This window comes from Apus apus, chromosome 2, assembly GCF_020740795.1.
Source record: "Apus apus isolate bApuApu2 chromosome 2, bApuApu2.pri.cur, whole genome shotgun sequence".
Taxonomy (NCBI): Eukaryota; Metazoa; Chordata; class Aves; order Apodiformes; family Apodidae; genus Apus; species Apus apus.
Genome location: NC_067283.1, coordinates 36,032,218 through 36,053,087, shown reverse-complemented (window position 1 = coordinate 36,053,087; position 20,870 = coordinate 36,032,218). Strand labels below are relative to the sequence as shown.

At 40.1% G+C, this 20,870-nt stretch overlaps 1 protein-coding gene across 3 annotated transcripts in view; it reads right to left on the bottom strand.

The window, feature by feature from the left end:
• The window catches only part of WIPF3 (WAS/WASL interacting protein family member 3), a 35,488-nt gene that overhangs the window by 6,918 nt on the left and 7,700 nt on the right, over positions 1–20,870 (bottom strand). Inside the window, exons 1-4 of one of the 3 annotated variants that reach the window (XM_051610389.1) lie at positions 16,174–16,243; positions 14,331–14,466; positions 2,131–2,263; positions 1,319–1,447 (exon numbers count right to left, since the gene is read on the bottom strand). In XM_051610389.1, the coding sequence (XP_051466349.1) occupies positions 1,319–1,447; positions 2,131–2,263; positions 14,331–14,411 (343 nt within the window). In that variant the 5' untranslated portion in view covers positions 14,412–14,466; positions 16,174–16,243. Of the gene's footprint in view, positions 1–1,318; positions 1,448–2,130; positions 2,264–3,743; positions 4,398–14,330; positions 14,467–16,173; positions 16,244–20,870 lie in introns of those variants that run through there. The other 2 variants (XM_051610388.1, XM_051610387.1) reach the window with 2 other exon arrangements.

Sequence of the window (20,870 nt, the reverse complement as noted above, 5' to 3'; positions counted from 1 at the left end):
GGGAACCAGGGGCTCTGCTTAGTTTTATGACGACCTGCTGAGAGACCCTGCTCCCCACCCTGTTCCTTAGTTTCTGCAAAATGAAACACATTCAAGGATAAGGTGTTTTTCTGCATTGGCCTGGGGTCCTTCATATCAGTCTCATGTGCCTAGCACAGCCTGCTGAACATGGATGAGCTGTCTGCTTGGAGGAACTGGAGTCCTGGTGAAAAGGCCACGTAGAACACAAGTTGATGGACACACACCAGCTTGCATCCTTGAAGTTAAGTACTTGATTTAAAAATTCACACAAATGCTACAACTCTCATGGATAAAAGCCCAGTTCTTAATGCCTCAAAGGCTTTCCAGAAGACACAGCTTCAAATGTTTCCTTTTCAACAGCAAATGCCCCAAAACACAGTCTTACAAAATGTATTTTCCCAAGTAAATGTCAAGGATTTTTCTCAAAGCAAGATGTCAAAAAAGCTCTCATTCTATATTTGTGTAGTCTGACAGACATGGTCATAGTTTTAAGAACAATTCAAAGTAGCTACTGTAGCTACAAGCTAGGTGAGGAAGCCCAGTCACAAGCAGTGATGCACATCTTGGGCATCGTGGGCCTTCCAGAAAAAAACAACCACTCGCAGGTAGAGCCAAGTTCTGTCTTTCCCTGCAAATGCCTTCATTGCTCTGTGCTGCCTGGGCAGGCACCAGCCACCCAACAGTACTCAAGGTACAACTCAAAGTCACCCCTTGTTGATGCTGGCACTTCCTGAGGCAAAAGCAGCAGCAGGACTTCCCACACATGCCTTCCTTCTGTCCCCATGAAGTGACAAGTGCTTTACTTTCCAGGTCAGTAAATTACCTTGCTGGATCAAAACTATAAAATGCAGAGGGCAGAAATTTTAAATATGAACCCTTAAAGTAACACACAAAACTGCCATACCACAGAAATACACACTAATAAGGGAGAGGAAATATGTCTTTGCCATTTGTGCTGAAGTTGGTAAGCTCAGATTTCAATAGTCTATTTGAGGCACAAGTAAAAGTTTAATTAAACTAACGTAAAAAATCTCCATTAAAACTCTATAATCTATTCAAGCTCTTTCCTACCCAAAGTAGAGACAGCTTGTTACTGACATTTTAAGAAACAGGGCAGCTGAGATCTAGAAAGATGATTTCAAGCACATTATTAATTCAACCTTCCATGGTCTCAAGGTGAATTAAGTGTTCATAAAAAATAAACAAACAAATAAAATTATTAAAGTGAACCTTGAAGTACTGTCATCCCAAATCACAGTTCCTCCCAACTAGTCTGTCATACAAACGAAGCCCTTACCTGGCATGTCCCTCTGGCCTGCTGGTCTGAGAACAGGAAAGCCACCAGCAAATAAGCCTCCCAGAGGTGGCTGAGAGCTGCCTTTATTAATGCCTGGGTTAACTCCATCTCTGTTAGCTCCTTTGGGTTCTGTTAAGAAAAAAATATTAAAAAAAAAAATAAAATCACAAAGATCTCCAAGATATATCAGAAAGTAATTTCATCCTTGCCCTGAGACTGCTAAGACTTAACACCCCCCAACAGCCAAGACCTGACTTTTCCCCCTTTAGGCAGGGTCAGCAAGGAAAGTTCTGTTAATGCAGTGAACTGCCATTACTGACCCATCTCTTGGAGCACAGCACCCTCTGGTGCTTTTTGATTTCACACCAATTACGACATCAGTAAAAAAGTTCTGTTAGACTGCATTAAATTTATCCTTCCATATTTTTTTAGCATTTTTTGTTTTTATCTAGTGAAGATCAACTCTTTTGCCAGAGCCAACAATTCCCACTTTAACAATTATTTTTATTGGGAAAGTAGCTCTCAAAGATTTTTACAATCCTTTTTTATAATAATCTCAAAGATTATGACATTATTCTTTTTTTTTCTACAAAGAATGCCCGTTAAGGTGACACCCAGTAACAGACTAATTATGAAGTGCTTAAAGCAGGATGCAAGCTTAGAAAGTGTCCCCTCTCCTCATCCTAAAGCCGTATGAAGATGCAGGCCTCTGCTGAGCTGCCAACCTGCCCTTCGTTTTGAAAACCGTCCAGCTGACCTCCACAACGGGGGGACACCAGCAAAGCTCACCCTACCCAGGAGCACACACTTACTTTCGATCTGTGGTGCGCTGCGGTCATTGACCTGAGTGACTTTCCGCAGGCGCGTTCCCTGCTGGATGTCAGCGAGCAGCGCGCTCCGTGCCTTTTGGTCTTCCTTTCCCAATTTTGGTAGCTCTGAACTTGCCTGTTGACAGTAAGAACGTTAGACGGGAGGCACAGACAAACATACAAGCTTAGGAAGGACACACAAGCAAACACGGGGCAGAAGATCTGAAGCAACCCATCGTTGCCAGCTGTCGTTTCAAAGCCTTTCAGTCACATCCACAAGAAGAGGATTCCGTCGCCTCGGAGGCAGGAAAGCTGGAAGTTTAAAAATAACACAAATCTAATGCTGGCTGTGCTTATACTATTGAAAGGAAACTAGGGGCCATGCTTAAATGAAATGTGACCTCTAGCTTGGCCATGTATGATCTCTGCCCCACAGCTCTAGCTCTGACTGCCTCTCTCTTTAGCTTCTTGCTATTCACATTGCTTTACAACAAAGATTTTATATGCCACCTTAGAACGAGCATCCTTCTGTATTACCCACTTTGCCTTAGGAAAAACAACAGCTAACTGCATCCTGCACTTCTCTTTGAATGTGATCATTAAATAGTTTAGACTGTCTCTCTGTACTGGAGATTTACACTAACTGAAGTAGACTGTCCTTAGAATAATATTATTACATTTTAATAACTTTTCCAGTCTCATCAAGGTCCATTAATGAAAAGGCAGGTTGTACTTTTACAGTTTTGTAATTAAACAAAAATATATTTTTATTCTTTATTCAAGGTTCCTGTTATAAAAAAAAAAAAAATTAAAATCTTAAAAAAGTTTAGACATTTCTCTTTCCTGAAGCAGATACAAACCAGCAAAGCTGTTTTTTCTAAATCTATAACGTGGCTACCAGAGTAGTCCAACAGAGGGGAATCTTCGTGTCAGAGGAACAATGTGCTCCATGTCCTTCCACATATACTGCAAATTCCCACAGGTCAGCTACCTTCACAAAGGGAACAAATACCAAAAATATTTCCATAGCCCTTAAATGTCAGCATCATAGTCATAATAAAGCAGAATAATGTCACACTTTAAAACAAGAAACCCAACCTGGCAATAGCATTCTGAAAGCGAAACAGACGCTTGACAATACTTAACCAGCTGCTGAGTTAATAAAATGTTTCACTTGCAAATCCTAAATAAAGAATTACACCAGTCTGGTATTACTTGTGCTTATTTTTGTACTTGCTAAAAAAAACACAACCCCAAAACAAACAAAAAAACCAACCCAGGCAAGCTAGAGCCCCACTAGATGGCACTCCAGATTGCTGCCAATGCTCGCTGCATTCCTGACACCTGATGTAAAAACTCGGAATTATAATCTTGTGACCCATACTGTAATCATATATTATTTTAAAAAATATTCGGGGGAAAAAAAAAAAAAAAGCCCCATTTTGTTACATGGTTTTCTAATCTGAAACAGGGCTGTCTGCCCTTGTGCTTCAAGGACTGGGAGTCCTGCTGCCCATTAAGGCAACCCCGAGAAGCCGCCTGTGTAAGCAGCGTCAGAGCTTCTATCAGCCAGGGACTGTTCTCACTCACGTTTTCTGCAAGATGACAATACTTACTGTGAAAAATGGAAATACCATAACTGGAACAAGGGTGACGCCCCTTCTCACAAAAGCTTTTTTAACAGTACCTTGAACTTCACGCCTCTCTACTCCCACTAATGACTTTGCTGTAGCAGGACAACCAGGATCTAGACGGATCCGATCAAGATCTGTGTTTAAAATTAGACCCAGCAGCTGTGTTTTCATTTCCGGGTTCAAGTGTCTGTATGTTATGCCAGCTGTCCACTTCATCTCCCCAGTCTCCTTTTCTGAGCAGCTAGGCTATTGGAACGTAAAGTCTTGATATCAAAACAGCTATTAGGCTAAGATACCCCACTTGCAGCAACTTATTATTTGCGAGTGACCCATGATTTCATATCACTTTAATACAGCTAAAATATTAATTTGTTCACAATCTGTAGTATAAAAAAGAAGGAACACTACTCTGCAGGCCCAGAATGCAGCCTAGCAAGCTGCCTTTCTCTTAGTATAGATGCCCTTACTTCAAGTACAACTCCTTCCCCCACCCCAGCTGTTTCTTCTGCCTCCTCAGGTACAGAAGAGATACAATCTTCCATGCCCAGCCTGGTGGACTTAGGTGATTGATTAGCTGCTGAGTAGCTTGATACGGATTCTCTTTTTCCATTACAAAGACAAGATGGTCTGGGGTGTAGTGTTGCCTGGTTGTACAGCAGTCAGAGCTCCTTTGGATTTCTTGTTTGTTGCCTGCACTGTCAAGGCCGTTGTCAATTCTTGTCAAGAACAATTTCACCAGGTAAGTATCTCACCCACTCTCCTACTGGTGTACTATGTTTGCAAATTTGTATTTTTACCATATTGCTTTTTGATACACAGTCAGAAAGGAAGCTTCCTTCCTCCGATGCAGAAATTAATCCGGGATTCATACTCATGCTATGCCTGCAATACATAGCACAACAGATATATAACATGGGAGTTGTTTATCAAGAGAAAAATAAAAACAGGTCTGGCTTTTAAGGAAGAGGAAAGATGTTGCAGCAAGGTAAAGAAAGATGAACAGAAAGCACTGAGATAAGGGATGCCCTATCCCAGAGACACACATCCATGAAAACAAGAGGTCCAGGACCAGTTCTGGCCTTCCCTGACATCCAATCTGTCATGGCTCAGAGACCAAAGTGAAACTAACAATGGAAAGGAGAAAGTCTAACAACATGGTAAAGGACAATTAAAACCAGCATTTAGAGCAGCAGACAGGGCAAAACCAGGCAACACAGTTGGAGACATGACAGTGCCAAGTCTGGCCAAAGAAACCATGCATCAACAGCGAGAGACAAATGGAACATTTAAACCTTAATTAAAGGACATGCCAAGCATCAAGGAGGACCTTGAACAACAGAAAAAAACCCTGAATACTATCCCTATAACTGTAAATCTAGTGTAGACAAATGTGCATTGTTCAGGAAAGAGGACAATAAAGGTGAAGCTAGCTGTGTAATTCTGTCTGTGTGTCATGCCACGGAGGGCTAGGAACATCAAGAGGAAAACACAGCTTGTTTGGGGTTGGTAAATCACCCAAGGAAGGATGATGAGTGTTCTCACACCCATATGGCATAGCAAGGCTCTCCAAGTAGGAGAGCATGGAGGGAGAGATGATGAGCGGGTCTCCATCCAGCCATAAAGCTTTCCTCCCTTGAAGGAAAGCCAGGAACGGGGCTGGTGCTCACAACAATCTTGAAGGGCACAGACAGAGTAAGGAGCTATAAGGGGCAACATCCTGCTAAAATACCCTTCTGGGAACACTGCTGATTAAAAAGAGAGGATTAAGAACAGGGAAGACCTGTTAGGGAGCAATTTACTCCATAACATCCTCCCACTTCACTACAAGCTGCTGACCACAATTGTTCCACAAGGAGATTGCTGTAAACATCAGGATTAATGTATTTAAATTAATTCAACTCTTAAAACACTGCATCCTTTTCAAAAACAGGACAGAAAAAAAATAAATTGACAGTAACATGTTGGAACATTCAAACAATGTCATAGTTTTTAATTAAAATAATTAGGTAGTTTTGGGACAAGGTAGAATATGGAAGGTGACCAGAAATCTCAGTGCAAGCTAGCCAGTATGTCTTCCTTGACATAGCATAGGATTATAAAAGTCATCTATGCATTTGTAGTCCAACATGAAACTTGAAACGCCAGAGGAAATTGTTTTCCCAAGATCAATCCACTATTACTATATTAGAGTTATGCCAAGAATTCACGATTTTATATTTGCAGCAGCAGCAGTTTGCCCAGCAGGCAAGAGCATTACTTTTACAAAGAATTCTCAAACAGGCAGCTAGAGTCTCCCCCAGGAATATGCCAAGAAATGCAATCACAACAAAAAACAGGAGCTTATTGTAATAATAAAATAAAGCTAGTTTCTAGCAAGTCACAAACAGAAATACAATACAGAAAAACACTGACATCCTTCTCATATTTACTTTAGGTATGCATCAGGTGGGGTTTCACTCATGCACTGTCAAATGCAAAACAAAGTAATCAGAACAATCATAGAATCACAGAATCATTCTGGTCGGAAAAGATCTTCCAGATTATCAAGTCCAACCATTAACCCAACTCTGCTGAGTCCAGAGCTAAACCATGTCTCTCAGCACCACATCTATATTGCTTCGAAACCCCTCAGAGATGGGAATTCAACCACCTCCCTGGGCAGTCTGTACCAGTGTTTTATAAACCTTTCAGTGAAGGAGTTTCTTCTAATATCCAATCCAAACCTCCCACCAGCAACTTGAGGACATTTCCTGTTGTCCTGTTGCTTGTTATCAGGGAGAAGAGACCAACACCCCCTCAGTTCAACCTGCTTTCACAGAGTTGTAGAGAGCAAGAAAGTCTCCCCTCAGCCTCCTTTACTCCAGGCTGAACACCCCCAATTCCCTCAGCTGCTCCCCATAAGTTCTCCAGCCCCTCCCCCAGCTCCATTGCCCTTCTCTGGACATGCTCCAGTCCCTCAATGTCCCTTTTCTGACCCAGAACTGACCTCAGGATTCGAGGTGTGGCTTCAATCCCCCCTTCCAGCTTAAGGAAAAATCCAGCAAGTCTCAACAACAAAGCACTTGACTTAGTTTGTTTATTTATTATTTAAGTATTTATTTATAAAGAAACTTGGAGGATCTGGTACATGCGAATTGTGGTTCATCTATTCACAGTAGAGCCCTGAACCCTGATTTAAAGCTTTTTAATTATGGGAAACCTCACCACAGTGCAAGACTCCACCTGCACAGTCAATCACACGATCAGAGCCACTTCTTGTATTTCTGCTGTGTAGCTTAAAAAGAAACTAATTAATTCTTGGCACTCCGTCTACCTGAGTAAACACAGCCATCTCTCAGCAAGCTGAGCTTCCAACACTTCCCATGTGAGGGGTCACTCTCCAGCCAACATTTTTTTCTGAGGGAACCCAGAGGACGGGACCTGCCAAATAGCTTCCTGGCAGCTAAAAGTCATTGTTTCAAGAGAATGACAGGACCAGCATTTCACAATTCCACCTACACCCAGCTCAATAATGATTAACCATGATCTCAGTCTCCATCGCACAAAGTTCTGCAATCTCAGCCTGCTGGGTTGAAAAGGTCACCGTGCAATGTGTGTACTTAGATAGGCTGTGTCTACTATACCAGCCTCGGTTCCTCAATTCTGGCAAGGGAAGTGCTGTGCAAAAGTTGTTAAAGACCTCTTTCCAGCGTTTTAGCCACCACCCAGTCCTGGCATTAATCCCAAATAACGAGGCATTTCAGTGTTAGCAGAGCCCAGTGCCTGCTCTGCACTACCTACCTGCCTGGAGTGTAACCAGCAGACACAACAGCACAGAACAAAGGACAAAAAAATAGCATAAACAAGAGTTATTCTCTTCTACATCTACATTCCTGTGCTTGTTTCAAACACCACCACCAATCAACACCATGGCAACCAATAAAACCCTCTTCATTTTATGCTAGCACTGCTCCATCAGACAATGTAAACCTTGTGTACTTAAGGTTCAATTGCTGCTTTTACAAAAGGAGAAGTGGGCTTATTAACCAGGGTGTACTTCAAATTTTACAGTGTGGGGTACTGAATTTCTGTACCTGAATGCAATAATGCAAGAGAATCAATATGATGATTTACACCTGCTGAGACATTTAGCTTTTTTGTGGGTATTTAAATTTTAAATTCCCGACAGCCACATTTGAAACATAAATTCTGGCTGTTCTTTCACTGAAAGAAAATATGCAGTAACATAAGTCACCAAAATAGAGGCAGTATAAAATCAATACTATTTTTAAAGTGTTTCCCAGCAGTTTAGAAAGATCACTCACTCTCTCATCTTAATGAGGAAAGGCTGAGAGAGCTGGGACTCTTCAGCCTGGAGAAGAGAAGGCTGAGGTGAGACCTTATTAATGCTTGTAAATATCTGAAGGGTGGGTGCAAGAAGGATGGAGCCAGACTCTTTCCAGCAGTTCCCAGTGACAGGACAAGGGGCAACAGGCACAAGCTGGAACACAGGAAGTTCCATTTAAATATGAGGAAAAACTTCTTTATGATGAGGGGGACAAAGCACTCAAACAGGCTGCCCAGGGAGGTTGTGGAGTCCCCTTCCCTGGAGATATTCAAGACCTGCTTGGATGCGGTCCTGAGTAATGTGCTCCAGGGGATCCTGCTTTAGTGGAGGAGTTGGACTAGATGATCTCTAGAGGTCCCTTCCAAATCTGACAATTCTGTGATCACAAGTCATGTATCAAAAATACCCTAAGAGTGGCTTTAAAAAATAATTTTGAACTTCACCTTCTGTTTTCTAAATTTTTCATATGTGAATTCCCAATAATTCCTCTGCATCAGTGAAAACAGAAGTGAAAATTCTTATATATAAACAAGAAAATTTTAGGCCCTGGCATTGCAAGGAAAATGTCAAAGAGCATAAGGCTGAAAATACTGATGTGGGAGCTGGTGACACTACCTCTGTTCATTCTCTCTGCCTACCATAGCAGGGTCCCCAGAATGACAAGGGCTAAATATTCAACTTGTGACAATCTACATGAATTGCAGTTTAAGAATTGTTATAAGAACACTAGGCCATTTGTCCTACCCAGTTACCTGTGTAGAAGCTACTGATAGTTCTGAAATGCCTTTTAGTACCCATGCAACATTATGGTCAACCCAAGACAGGAGAATGGTGAGAAACCAACATTTCTTGTAGCTCTCCAGCGACACAAGGAAGTCCAACTCAAGTATTACTATAATTCTAAGTTCACTTTTAATTAAAAGGCTACAACTGTAATATTAATTGGCAGATGGAATATAATAAGTAGCCACTGCATACACTACAGATGGGGTACTGCTTTTTCATGGCAATATTACCTTGTGATTAGAATGGTAAGTTAACCTATTAGCTCTCTCTGCACCTAGGCTGCTTTTAGTACCTGGGTTTGATCATTTACAGCTGGCACCTCTGCGAAAATAGGCAATTTTCAAACCTTTATATGGAAAAACATAGATGAAAACTAGCAAGAATAAGACATTTAAGTGCTTTCCATTCCATTCAGACAACATGTACAGCACACAACATTACGAAGCAATCGGCAAAGCAGAACTCGCTACCTAACTACATTAGAAGTGGTGACCTGTGAGAGCTCAAATAAAGCATTCAAGAAGATTAGAATAATGCAGCATGTGCCCCTGTACCTGTCCAGACGAAACACATGGAGCAATGCCAACCTAGTATTTAGGTTTTCTTTACACCTTCCCCACCTTTCATAGTTGCCACTTACTCTTTGTGTGTTTGTTCCACAAGGGTGGAAGGTTACGGTGGCAACACTTCAAGATGCTGTAGCTATGCAATCCCACATTTTCCACCATCTGAAAATTAAGTCAAATAAACCACACAAATAGACAGCATTTTTTCTACACAACTGCCTCTCACTTTTTAATGAAGGCAGACTGGTGTGAGATGTGCTACATTATCAAAACAATATAAATCAGTTCCTCTGTTTTGGCTGGAACAAAGTATTCTCAAAAACTTCAGCTGCACTTCGCCCAGTGCTCAGCACAGTCTGTATGATGGCCAGTTGTCAACAAGATTACCAAGCCTGCACTCTTGTTGCTTTGCTGTGTTTTTCCTAGCAGCAATAAATATTATGATTTAGTGTCTCCTGACCTAGGGACTTCATGACAAAGTACTAAATCTCATCTTACTCACAACTCACATGAACTTTTAATAAACACATTCCTAAATATTTTGTAATTGGCACTATGCATGATTGTGCTAAGCTTTCAGTGTTAAGTTTGCATGCCCATGGGTCTGAATGAAAGCTTCAGAAATTATCTTGCTTTTTACAATAAGTAATCAGCAGACACACACATTTATGCACACACACACTTTCGCTTTCTCACATTCTATTTGGTAAGACTAAATCAAAATACCATAAATCATCATTATCTTCAGCCAAGCCGTTTTGCATATGTTGTTTTTGCTCTTCCCACAGAACAGTAGTACTAAATGTCATAGGAGCAAAACCAACTCCCACACAACTTCAGATAAGCGCTGTAGTGCTCTGAATTTCTTGGGAAGGTTGGGAAAAACAGCTCAACAAGGTTTGCACTCTGACAGCTGCACGGAGGAAAAAACCACATTTTCCCAAGGAACACAATCAGCTGATATTTTCCTTAACAGTGGAACTCCTATCTCTGCAAATTACAAATTTATCATAGTGCTATACCATGAGGAATTGCTCTTCTGAGTTTTTATTAAAATAACAGATAATAAGGTCAGAACAACCAACTTGGTCAACACTGACATGTTTATCTACAACAGAAATTATATATATGTTATTTTTTTTTAACTAAATAAAAATGCAGTAATAATTAAGATTAATCTACATGCCAGTCTAGTGTCCACTGTTATTTCAAGTTTCACATTTCTCTCACCAAAGTAAGCATATTCCTTTCTTCTCCTGCTCCCCTAGATTTCTGTATGCCAATAAGGCAAATAAATTCCTGGTGCTAGTTTACGGGCTTTAATTATTTGATCCATTGTGATTTGGGGGGCGGCTAATTTCTATGCTAAGACTTTAATAATACCAATTCCAAAGAGAATAGGAGTATTTTCTTCAACTCCGCAAACATATGAATCATCAAACAAACATCTCTGAATAAGGCACAACCCAGCAGGGATGCTACACATGCACACTTTCCTCAATATGAACTTTTTAATAAGCAAAGACTGATCAGAACATTAGAAATTGCAATGTACAGACAACAGCTGCACAGCAGTGAGCAGCCTCCAGTGCATGTAAAAAGTGAACTTAGTTCATAAAAGCAAAATTCTCTCTTAATCCTCTCTTGGGAGATGAAGCAAATTTTTGATCAGTCTCAGTGGTGGTACCTACTTTGGAAAATACGACAAACCAAAACTAACCAGAATGCCTCATATGCCAAACTAAAAGGCAAAAGGAGTAAAAGAAATAGAGGGGGATTAAAAGTAAGTTTTCAGGAGCAGAAAGATTAAAAAAAAAATAATCCAAACAACAAAAACTATGAAAAAAACACCCTGCATGATGCACATATGCCCATACAATTAGAAGAGCTTTAGGGCAGATATCTTAATGCTTCCTTTATAAGTTTCCCTTAATAAAGATGGAGAGGGGAAAAGCCAAAAATTACTTTGGGGCACAGTTTTATTCTGCCTACTCATCCCTCTCATCTTTATCTATGACCCCCAGAAGGCAGGCATTTGACGACATGCTCAATTAATCCAATTAGCTCTATTTAGATTTTGACTCAGCCACTTACATCTGCTATTGCACATAGCCTACCATTCCCTCCTGAAAAATCCGCTTCATCTTAAGTACTCTCTAACAGCCAGTAGCTTCTCAGCTGTTGAGCACAGGTGGCTCCTAGCATGTCTTAAGTACCATCTCCAAGTCACTTTAGTATTCCCTTGCAACAACTTTTGTGAGCAGAATTCGGTACAAACACTTACAGAATATCTGCAAGTCCAAAATCTTTGAAACTAGTAGGAAACAACCTAACTGCCTTTGGCCTTAAAAGGGAGTTAATGGCACAAAAAAGTCAAGTGCCAACAGTGCTTAGGAATTCAATGAAGTAACAACTGCAAAATCATCTGGGACCATGTTTCATAATATTCACTAAGAAAACGTGCAGGAAAAAAAAAGGTAATGTAGTGACTACTTCTGCTAAAAATCTCTTAATAGTGAAAGCAAAAGGAAAGTACAGCTATTATCCATATAATCAGAAAAGCAAGTCAAGTCTCTGGTACCTATGCACTAATATCATGCAGAAAAACATGATTCTAAAATCTCAATCTACACACAGACATTTCTCTTTCCCCCAACTCAAGTAAGTTAAACTAGTGGATGACCTGCATATCAAAACCACAGTAAAAACCTAACTTTTACTTGCTAACATGTAAACTTTACTCTGGTTTAATTGTATCATTATAATAAAAATCACAGTGGTGTTTACTTTGGAACATTTCCAGGTGTTGGCCAAATAAAACTTGTTTGTTTTGAGGGTTTTCCCTAAACCTACATGCCTACATGTCTTGTTCCATCCTCCAACTGTAGATTTAGCAGCTGTAACGACAGCTGGGCAAATTAGCTGCTGTAAGAGACAGATGCCAAGTTCTAGAAAATAGCAAGAAGCAAGTTTTCATGGATTCCCCAATTACAAGATTTCACTCTGCAACTTGGCACCAAATGGAGAGCTGTGACTCTCTCTCATACTGCACTTTTGCTGGACTCATCAAGCAGACTTTACAGGTCTTCTCAAAGTCAGCCCTGATTCAGCTTTGACAGGGAAAAATCCTTTCACTCTTACAGGAAAAATAATGTTCTCTCACATTATTTTACTAATTCTTTATGTTGGTTCATGTACTCTTTTCAGTGACAATGCTCAGAAGGTTTTCATATCAGACATTAATGAGAAATACATTTAGTTTGTATCATATCACCAAAATAAAACTGGTATTAAAATCTGCATGTCTTATGAGCCGAAGATCACATTTGAAATAGAATGATCTAACTAAAATATAGAAATACAGTATGAGCTTTCTTGTATCAAAACCCTATCATAGTAGTGATTTTAGTCATCAGAAAAGGAGGGGAAACAAAAAAACAAATTTATTCATGCTGGTCCTTAGGAGTCCTCTTAGCTTTTTGAAGTCTTTTACAATTGACATATGTTAGAGCAGTCTAAAAATGTCTCTAGATACTGACTGAGCTAGATTTATTAGGATAGGAACACTTCCAGTGTCTGTTGACTTTAATTGCAGTTGATGGCATTAAGGTGCTTACAAAATTCAGCCCACTAATTTCAGTATCTTAACTATAGGTTGTGTACCAACCCAGAAGAGCTGATAATTAAAAACACTGTACGTGGTGCCCAATGTGAAAACAGAACGATAAAAGGAATCAAGCTGATTTCATATGTTGTCTTTATCTTCCTCCCCTCCATTTCCACAATTCAGGGAGAATTTTACAAAATGGTTCAGCCTGCAAAGTAGCAGAGAGAAACATGCAAGGAAACCTCCTTCTGGAAGAAGATAACACAAGACCATTATCAAATTAAATCAGCAGACCTTCATGGGTGGAAATCAAGCAGAGATGCCAGAGAATGCAAGGGAGAAATAAAGTTCTCAAAAAAAAAAAGATTAAAATGTTAAGTGCATTTGAAGGACCACGTACTGTTTTGCTACAGGGACTTACACACACTGCAAGTAAGTACAGCAGTGCCAGAAAAGTATATGAAAAGAAGTCAGGAGAGATCTTATGTCTTGAATATAACCACACCAGGTTTCACTATTTAAAAGATGGTCTTAAGATTTCAATGCAGAAATAGTCTATGAACACATGATTGCAGAACACAAGGAATGAGTTAAAAACATATTTTATCATAGGTACAATAATAATGAAGGTAGGAAAATGAAACTTCACTCAGAACATCCTCCTCTGCAAATGTGCTGGCAGGGCACATGTTCTGCTTCATGACACACAGAGTAATGATCTATTACAAGCCATAATTGTTCCTGCACATGCAAAAAAGCATATTGGGCTGTATCCCCAGGAAGATAGCATGTGCTAGGAAGAGCAACACCTACAGCTAAATACTGTGAGTCTTGATAGAAGCTGTAAGAAAGGGATGAAGAAATTAACACTTACTACTGCACATTGCAAACACAAAAGTTAGTTCCCTGTGGCTGGAGAAGTATCCACAAATGTTACATTCTCACCCCATGCCCTCTAATGCAACCATCTCCCAAAATTTTTTAGCCTACAACCCTATCAGCAAAAAACTTGGAGCAAGCACCCCAATATACATATATTTATTTATTTCTAAATTAAACACATGTATAACTAAGTTCTAATATTTTCAGCCCACACTCTAGGGGATTAATTATCTCATGCACCCCACTTTGAAGACTGCTGCTCTAAGAACAGAAGAATAAAAGGCAGTAAACAAGCATCTGCCCCGGGTACTTGCTGTGCATATCCATGCCAAAATTCTGGGTGCCCTGAGCTGGTTACTATAGGTAAACTTTTGCTAACAGAGATGAAAAGTCAGTCTTACCAGAGGTGGTGGTGGAGGGGGCCCTCCAGAAGGCGGTGGAGGTGGTGGAGGAGGAGGCGGTGGCGGCGGTGGCACAGGCATCCGGTAAGATTTCTAGCTTCACGCAGTTATGAAAAATACAGCCAAAGTCTATGTCCTTGAGGGGAAGGAAGGGAGGAGAAAGAAACGGAGGAAAAATAAAAAGGAAAAAATAAAATAAGAGGAATGTGTTTATACACTGTAAGCTGAAGATCAGCCAAATTTCTTGCTCTCGGCAGACTGAAGACTCTTATACTGCACTGCTTCCAAAACTACAGTACGAACTGCCTCATTACAGTTATCTGATGACAACACTCATCTGAAGAGCAAGCTCACAGATCTGGACAAGTGCCATGAATACCAAACACATAGATGCCAGCCTGTCCAGCTCTTATCTACTACGTCTTGCCTTAACCTAGCCCACAATTCTGCGCAGAACAAATCACAGTCAACCAAAATGTAGGCGCTCATGCTGGGACAAAAACTCCATTGACTTTAAGCCAGAGGTTTGCTGCTCTAAGGACAAAGTAAGGAACTTTGTAAGGTTCTCTGGATTTACTGGGAACTTTGTAAGGTTCACTGGACTTACTCCTATGTTAAAAACAAAGTCCAAAAGAGGAAGAAAAAAACCCCCCAAAAAACAAAAGAAGATTGGACAATAACTGAAAAAGGAATTCTACAAATTAAAACTCCTATTCCCAAATAACAGCATATAAGGACCAGATATTTCAAGTATTAGTCATGTGTTTTTCCTACCACTTTTAAACCTTAACTTTTCACAATTCCTTAGTAATACTAAAAAGACATGCATTTTCCAACAAAAACTATACATTCTTAAAAAACCTCCTGCAGAACGAAAGTGCATCACTTTCGTTCTGTATCTAATCCAGCCCCTGTCATAATTGCATCCTCTCTGTCTGAAGCCGTCTGTGGAGTTAACAAGCAACTCCTGTATTTTATCAGTAAAATTGCAAATGAAAGTACCAGGCAGTGCCAAAGAGAGCCCTTTGCAAGCCACATTTGGTAACTTCTTTTCTTTCTATAGTGGCTCGTGGGTAAGTGTTCCAACCATGGTTTTACATCTAGTTTTATGTCCATTTTGTCATTACTGTCTTCTGAGACTCTTCACGGTGCCATGTGAAATAGTGTCAAAAGCTTGTAGGGTACTTCCAGTACCTGAACGGTGCTTACAGTAAAGCTGGAGAAGGATTTTTTTACAAGGGCAGACAGAGATAGGTTGAGGGTTAACGTTTTCAAACTGAAAGAGAGTAGATTTAGATAAGATATTAGGAAGAAATTCTATACTGCGAGGGTGGCGAGACACTGGAACAGGTTGCCCAGGGAAGTTTTGGATGCCCCCTCCCTGGAAGTGTTCAAGGCCAGGTTGGATGGGGCCCTGAGCAACCTCGTCTAGTGGGACATGTCCTTGCCCATGTAGGGGTGTTGGAACTAGATGATCTGTAAGGTCCCTTCCAACCCAAACCATTCTATGATTCTACAAAGCCCTACAACAACAGAAAATATGACATCTGCTATTTCTTTCCTTTCCATAAGGCTTTATCCCAGCAGGAAATTACATTGATCTGACATATTTGTTCTTTATATATCTTTGTGGATCATAATTTGTTTTCCTGTCTCCTCCAAGAACTTAGAAACATTTTATTCATGTTGATGTTTTTTCTAGAAATCAAAGTTAAAATGAAAGGACCACAATTCCCCTCATTCCTCCCCCTTTTTTTTTTTTCTTTTTTTTTTTTCTTTTCCCCCAGGCACTCTGTGCTTCCCAGCTGCCCAAAACTTTTTATTTATTTAATTCAAGAATCACCTGTGTAAGCAGAAGAAATGAGACAGTTCAATCTGAAGAGCTTCAGGAAGCAGGACCAGACAGAAATGAGGCAAGTTACAATCTTTAGGGGAATACTTCGCTGTTTTGCTAGAGGGATCAATTAGAAGAGGAAATGAAGTTAAAAGGTATATGCAGCCTTGTCCACTTATTAAGTGTACATGAAAAACACCCAGACAATATCTGAGTATTTCCCTTCTGCTGCATCTTTTAAAATACTTTATGGGGCATCAATCAAAATTACCTATGCATGAGCCTCTACAACATTTGCTTTCTCCCTTGAGAGATTGCTATGCAAAGAACTTGCGTATCAAAGCACTCTGGATCTGTAACAGAACTGGTTACAATGACTTTAATAACGGCTTAACAAGCTTTCCAAGAAAGCTGGCATCCCAGCATCTCCACCATTCCACCCTCATTGTTGCCCTATGCAAAAAGCTATTACCAGAAGGTATCTTTTTTCCTCAATTAAGTCATTCAAAAACACAGACATAAGGAGAATGAGTCTTCCCTGCTAATAATATATTTCGGGTTAGTATCTTCCTACCCTGCAATACAGGCCTTTTGTCTTCATTAAGGATTTAGATTAGTGAAATATGCTCTTAGTCAAATTAGGAAAAAAAAAATACAGCCCACGCTTGTGTGGCAGACCATGTGCATGGCAGCAGGAGGTAAAGCACAATGGGGGCGAGCAGCAGTGGGAGAAAGGAAATGGGAATCAGCTCTTGGTATTTAGAAGTCACAGTCTGAAATGCAACCAGTTGACTTTTCCAGCTGCCTCTCTCACCAGTCCCAGCCCCAGCACACATTCCTCCAAGTGATGCAGCCGCCGTTCCAGGACTAGAAACTGCGTGGCCATCTACTACACAAAATTCAGTGCAGAGAAAGTGTGCACTTCACCAAGTACCTCACTCCCTTACTCTGAATCCTCTTGTCCAGTGACAGAGGAGAAGAATGCACTTCGGGGGGCTATAGCACACTGCCCTTGAATGAAATTCTTGAGGCACCTTATAGCTTTCCTCCCGCACTGTTCCAACCCCTCTACAAATTAATCACCTTTCAGAAAATTCTGTGTGTGCACCTTCCGTTTGCTCTTATCACAAATTCAGAGGCTTGATGTTTTGATCTTGGCATGCCTTTGTACAGAAATTCATGGGGTTTTTAAACTAGTACTATGACAGTGTGAAGGTGATCACATCTAATACTTATGCAAGGTTCTACCTCTTCAAGTGGGCCCTGGAAGATGGAGTGCTGTCATTAACTCAAGCACATACTGATAGCAAAGAAAGACTGTGTGCAGATAAAGGTAGGCATCTTCAAACCAATTTACAATTTTTAAAAATTGGCTCTTAAAATTTGATCCTAACTACATGATCTACACATTTTAACATGCAGGACTGGGTATAAGAACCTCTTTGGCATTAGTGCACCTAACACACTTACATGCAATTCGTATTTAAAGAGAATTATGTAGAAGACTGCAACATTTAAAATATATCAACACATATTTGGAGGCCTCTGTTCCTTGGTTAAAGGCTGCATTTCATCATTTGCCTCTCCCCCTCCCATCAAATTGCTAGTTAAAATATGGTTGGCAATTTCTGCTTCAGAACATGCCAAGTTTATGGATTTCCACATTATAAACTAAATAAATTCTGAATTAAAACAAAAAAAGGAGTATGACGTTGCTGCAGTGTCTGTTAAGAGCCACACAAGAGGGAAATGCCATGAAAGGTCTGCAAGGCACATGTGCCCTTTCTTCTCTCCTCTAAACATACACATTAATAATGGGAAGAGAGGGGTCTGAACTCCAGGGACAGAAATAAAAAGATACAGTTTAAAAAGTTGGCACTAGGTGGAGGAGAGATGCCTGTGTGTTCAGCCTAATTTTTTCAGGCAAAAAGTAACGTAAATCTTCCCTTGAGTTCCACATCATGGAAGAGTCAGGCCCAACACAACTGCAGAATTTATTGCAAAGAAAGGAAAATCCCAAAGCCTGCCTTTTCTAGTCCACTTCCCCACCAAAGCAAGGTTGTACTTTTTTTTTAGTGCCTCCTTAAGTCTAATTTTAGGTGTCCCAAATAATGTGGCTTGTATTATTTCTCTAGGGAAATCTTTCACAGTCAAATAACTCCTGTAGTACAGATTCCTTGACATTCAGTCTAATTTTTCCTTTTGTTAATTTGATCCCATTTGCACTCCACTGTAGATGACTCTACTTGTACCAAGAAAAATAATTTCTCCTACCTCTCAGCATCAGCTTTGTGAAATATAAGAACTGTAATTCAGAAGTACATTTACAAGGACTAATTATACTTTTTGAGCTGTTTTACTTCCCACAAGTCGCCCCATCAGTCAGTGAACATTATTACTGTTCTTCAGTCTCAAAACAATTGGCCTTTTTTTTGTCCTCTTGGTAAGGGCAGTTCTAAGACTGGTAATTTCAAGTGTCACAGACTGTTCCTTGCTGCTTCTCACAGTGCTTGTTTGAATAGCAGCCAGGTTTAAGTAGGAACAGCAAATGAAGTTCTCAATGTAGAAATCAAGCTCCAGATTTCTGAAGGCCCAAATGAAGTCTGAGGAAAGACTTTCATTTTCAAGTGTCAGAGAAGATGGAGTAGATACAGATGTTTCTTCCTCATGGAGGGCTCCCAGCCCTGTGCTGGATTCACCTGTGATAAATTCAGTATGTCTGCCTATGCTTCCATGTCTCAGCCTTCCCAGCCACCAGATGTACACAAGCTCTGATCTGAAAGCTTCCCAAAGGTCTCCTTCCAAAGTGCCACTGCCACAGTGCTGGGCTCACACTAAAAGTCTTGCTGGGAGCAGAGAACCACACCAAGACACACTGTGGGTTTTTGACAGCACCTGACACGTCTCCTGCCACTGATGCCCAGCTGAACCACCACAGGCTACACTTACACCCATCATGGAAAGGAAAGGCATGGAATACCTGGGCCTTCAATTCAGAGCAACGTCTAGATGGGGAAAGGACAGAGGAAAAAAATCATAACTGTTTAAATGGTCATAAGATGCATTTATACACAAAATTATTTCTTAACTAGTAGCATTTATTTTCTCAAGGTTTTGTTTTGTTTTTTTTCTTTTATGAGACTACAGTTCTTAGGTGTTTAGGTGGTATACTTATTAATACACAGTAACATAGCTGGAATTGAAAAGGAGAAAGGACTGCAAAATAACCGATTCATTATTACTGGATCTGTAATCATTGCAACCATGCACTCTGAGATTGGTAATTCAGTTTTGGGGAAATTTACAGACTTTTTTGCTTTAAATTGAAGGCTGGGTTAGATATTTAACAGATGTGAAGGAAAACTTATCTACAATATTTGTCTTATTTTCTTTATTAAAAACGGAAGAAAAAACGTAGACTACAAACTCTATTTTTACTTTTTAATCAGCTTTTATATGATCAGATATGATTTATCCATTAACTACACTATTTTGAGTTAAAGCTTTTAAGTCCTTAAATTTTTATCAAGAAATAGAATAATTTCAAAACTACACAGGAGAAACAGCAGTAATAAGCATCTGCTCCAATGCAATGATCTGAAAAGTAGACAATAAGACTAACTGTGCCCCCATTTGCTCCTGTCAAACACAATCAAAGAAAGGCTGAAATCACTGCTACAAGCACACCACAGATCTTTTAAAGACTGCAACACACACAGAGGCAGAGAAGAGAAAAAAACAGAATAGCAGATGTGTATTACATGGGTCAATTTTTCTGCTGTCACTATCACACAACTGGAAATGATTTGGAAAAAACTTCTGTTTGGAATGAACCAGTTTAGATTTTGATTATAACAGAATCAAATTATGTCATTTTTAAGCACCAGATGCTACATTTCTTTTTACTGTTTTCAGTGTGAATGACTTTTTGCGTTTAGAGAACAGAACAAGAAAGAATCAAGGTAGAGGTTCTGAGTATCCTCACAGTCTTTCTCCCCTCTGCAAAAATGATCCAGTCCACAAAATACTGGACAGTCTCTGCTGTATATGAGAGATTTTAGAGCAGAACTGTGTAACTGTCACAGCCTTCTTTTACAGCTCATGAGAAATGCAAATGCACATGTACACACCCATTCTACTACATATTTTAATAAAATCACAGCTGACTAATATTCCTACAGCTGACTAATAAAACACTAGCCTTTCTAGCCTTTCTCTGTTTCCTAATAGACAGTACCTGGATTGTATACAACTTATGAAATGAATTTCTGCACAGAGTCATGATTTTACATCACTGGAACCAAAGGCAGAATCTGGCTTTTTTTAATTTCCACTGAAATGTACAAATCTTGGGGGCTTTTCCTCCATTTAATATCTGATAAAACACTCAAAAGCAGCATTTGTCTACACAGGGTCTGTGGGATTGTTTCATGGCACATAACAGTATCCTGCACATAAGCCAAGGAACATAATAAGTTCTCCTCACCTTGGACTGTTTCCACTAGGCTTGATCCAGCTAAGGGCTGCATCCCCTTTCTGCCTGAAAAAAACAGCATGACTCTTGTTCTGTCAGGGGCCTGACAACACTGCAACAAACTGGCCAGGGCTGACCTAGTGCAGATAACAGGAATTGGAAGATGCCTTGCTTCCATGTGTGCCGTGGGTAGACCTCTTCTGCTGCATTCCCTGTGGTGTTGAGGCTAGAA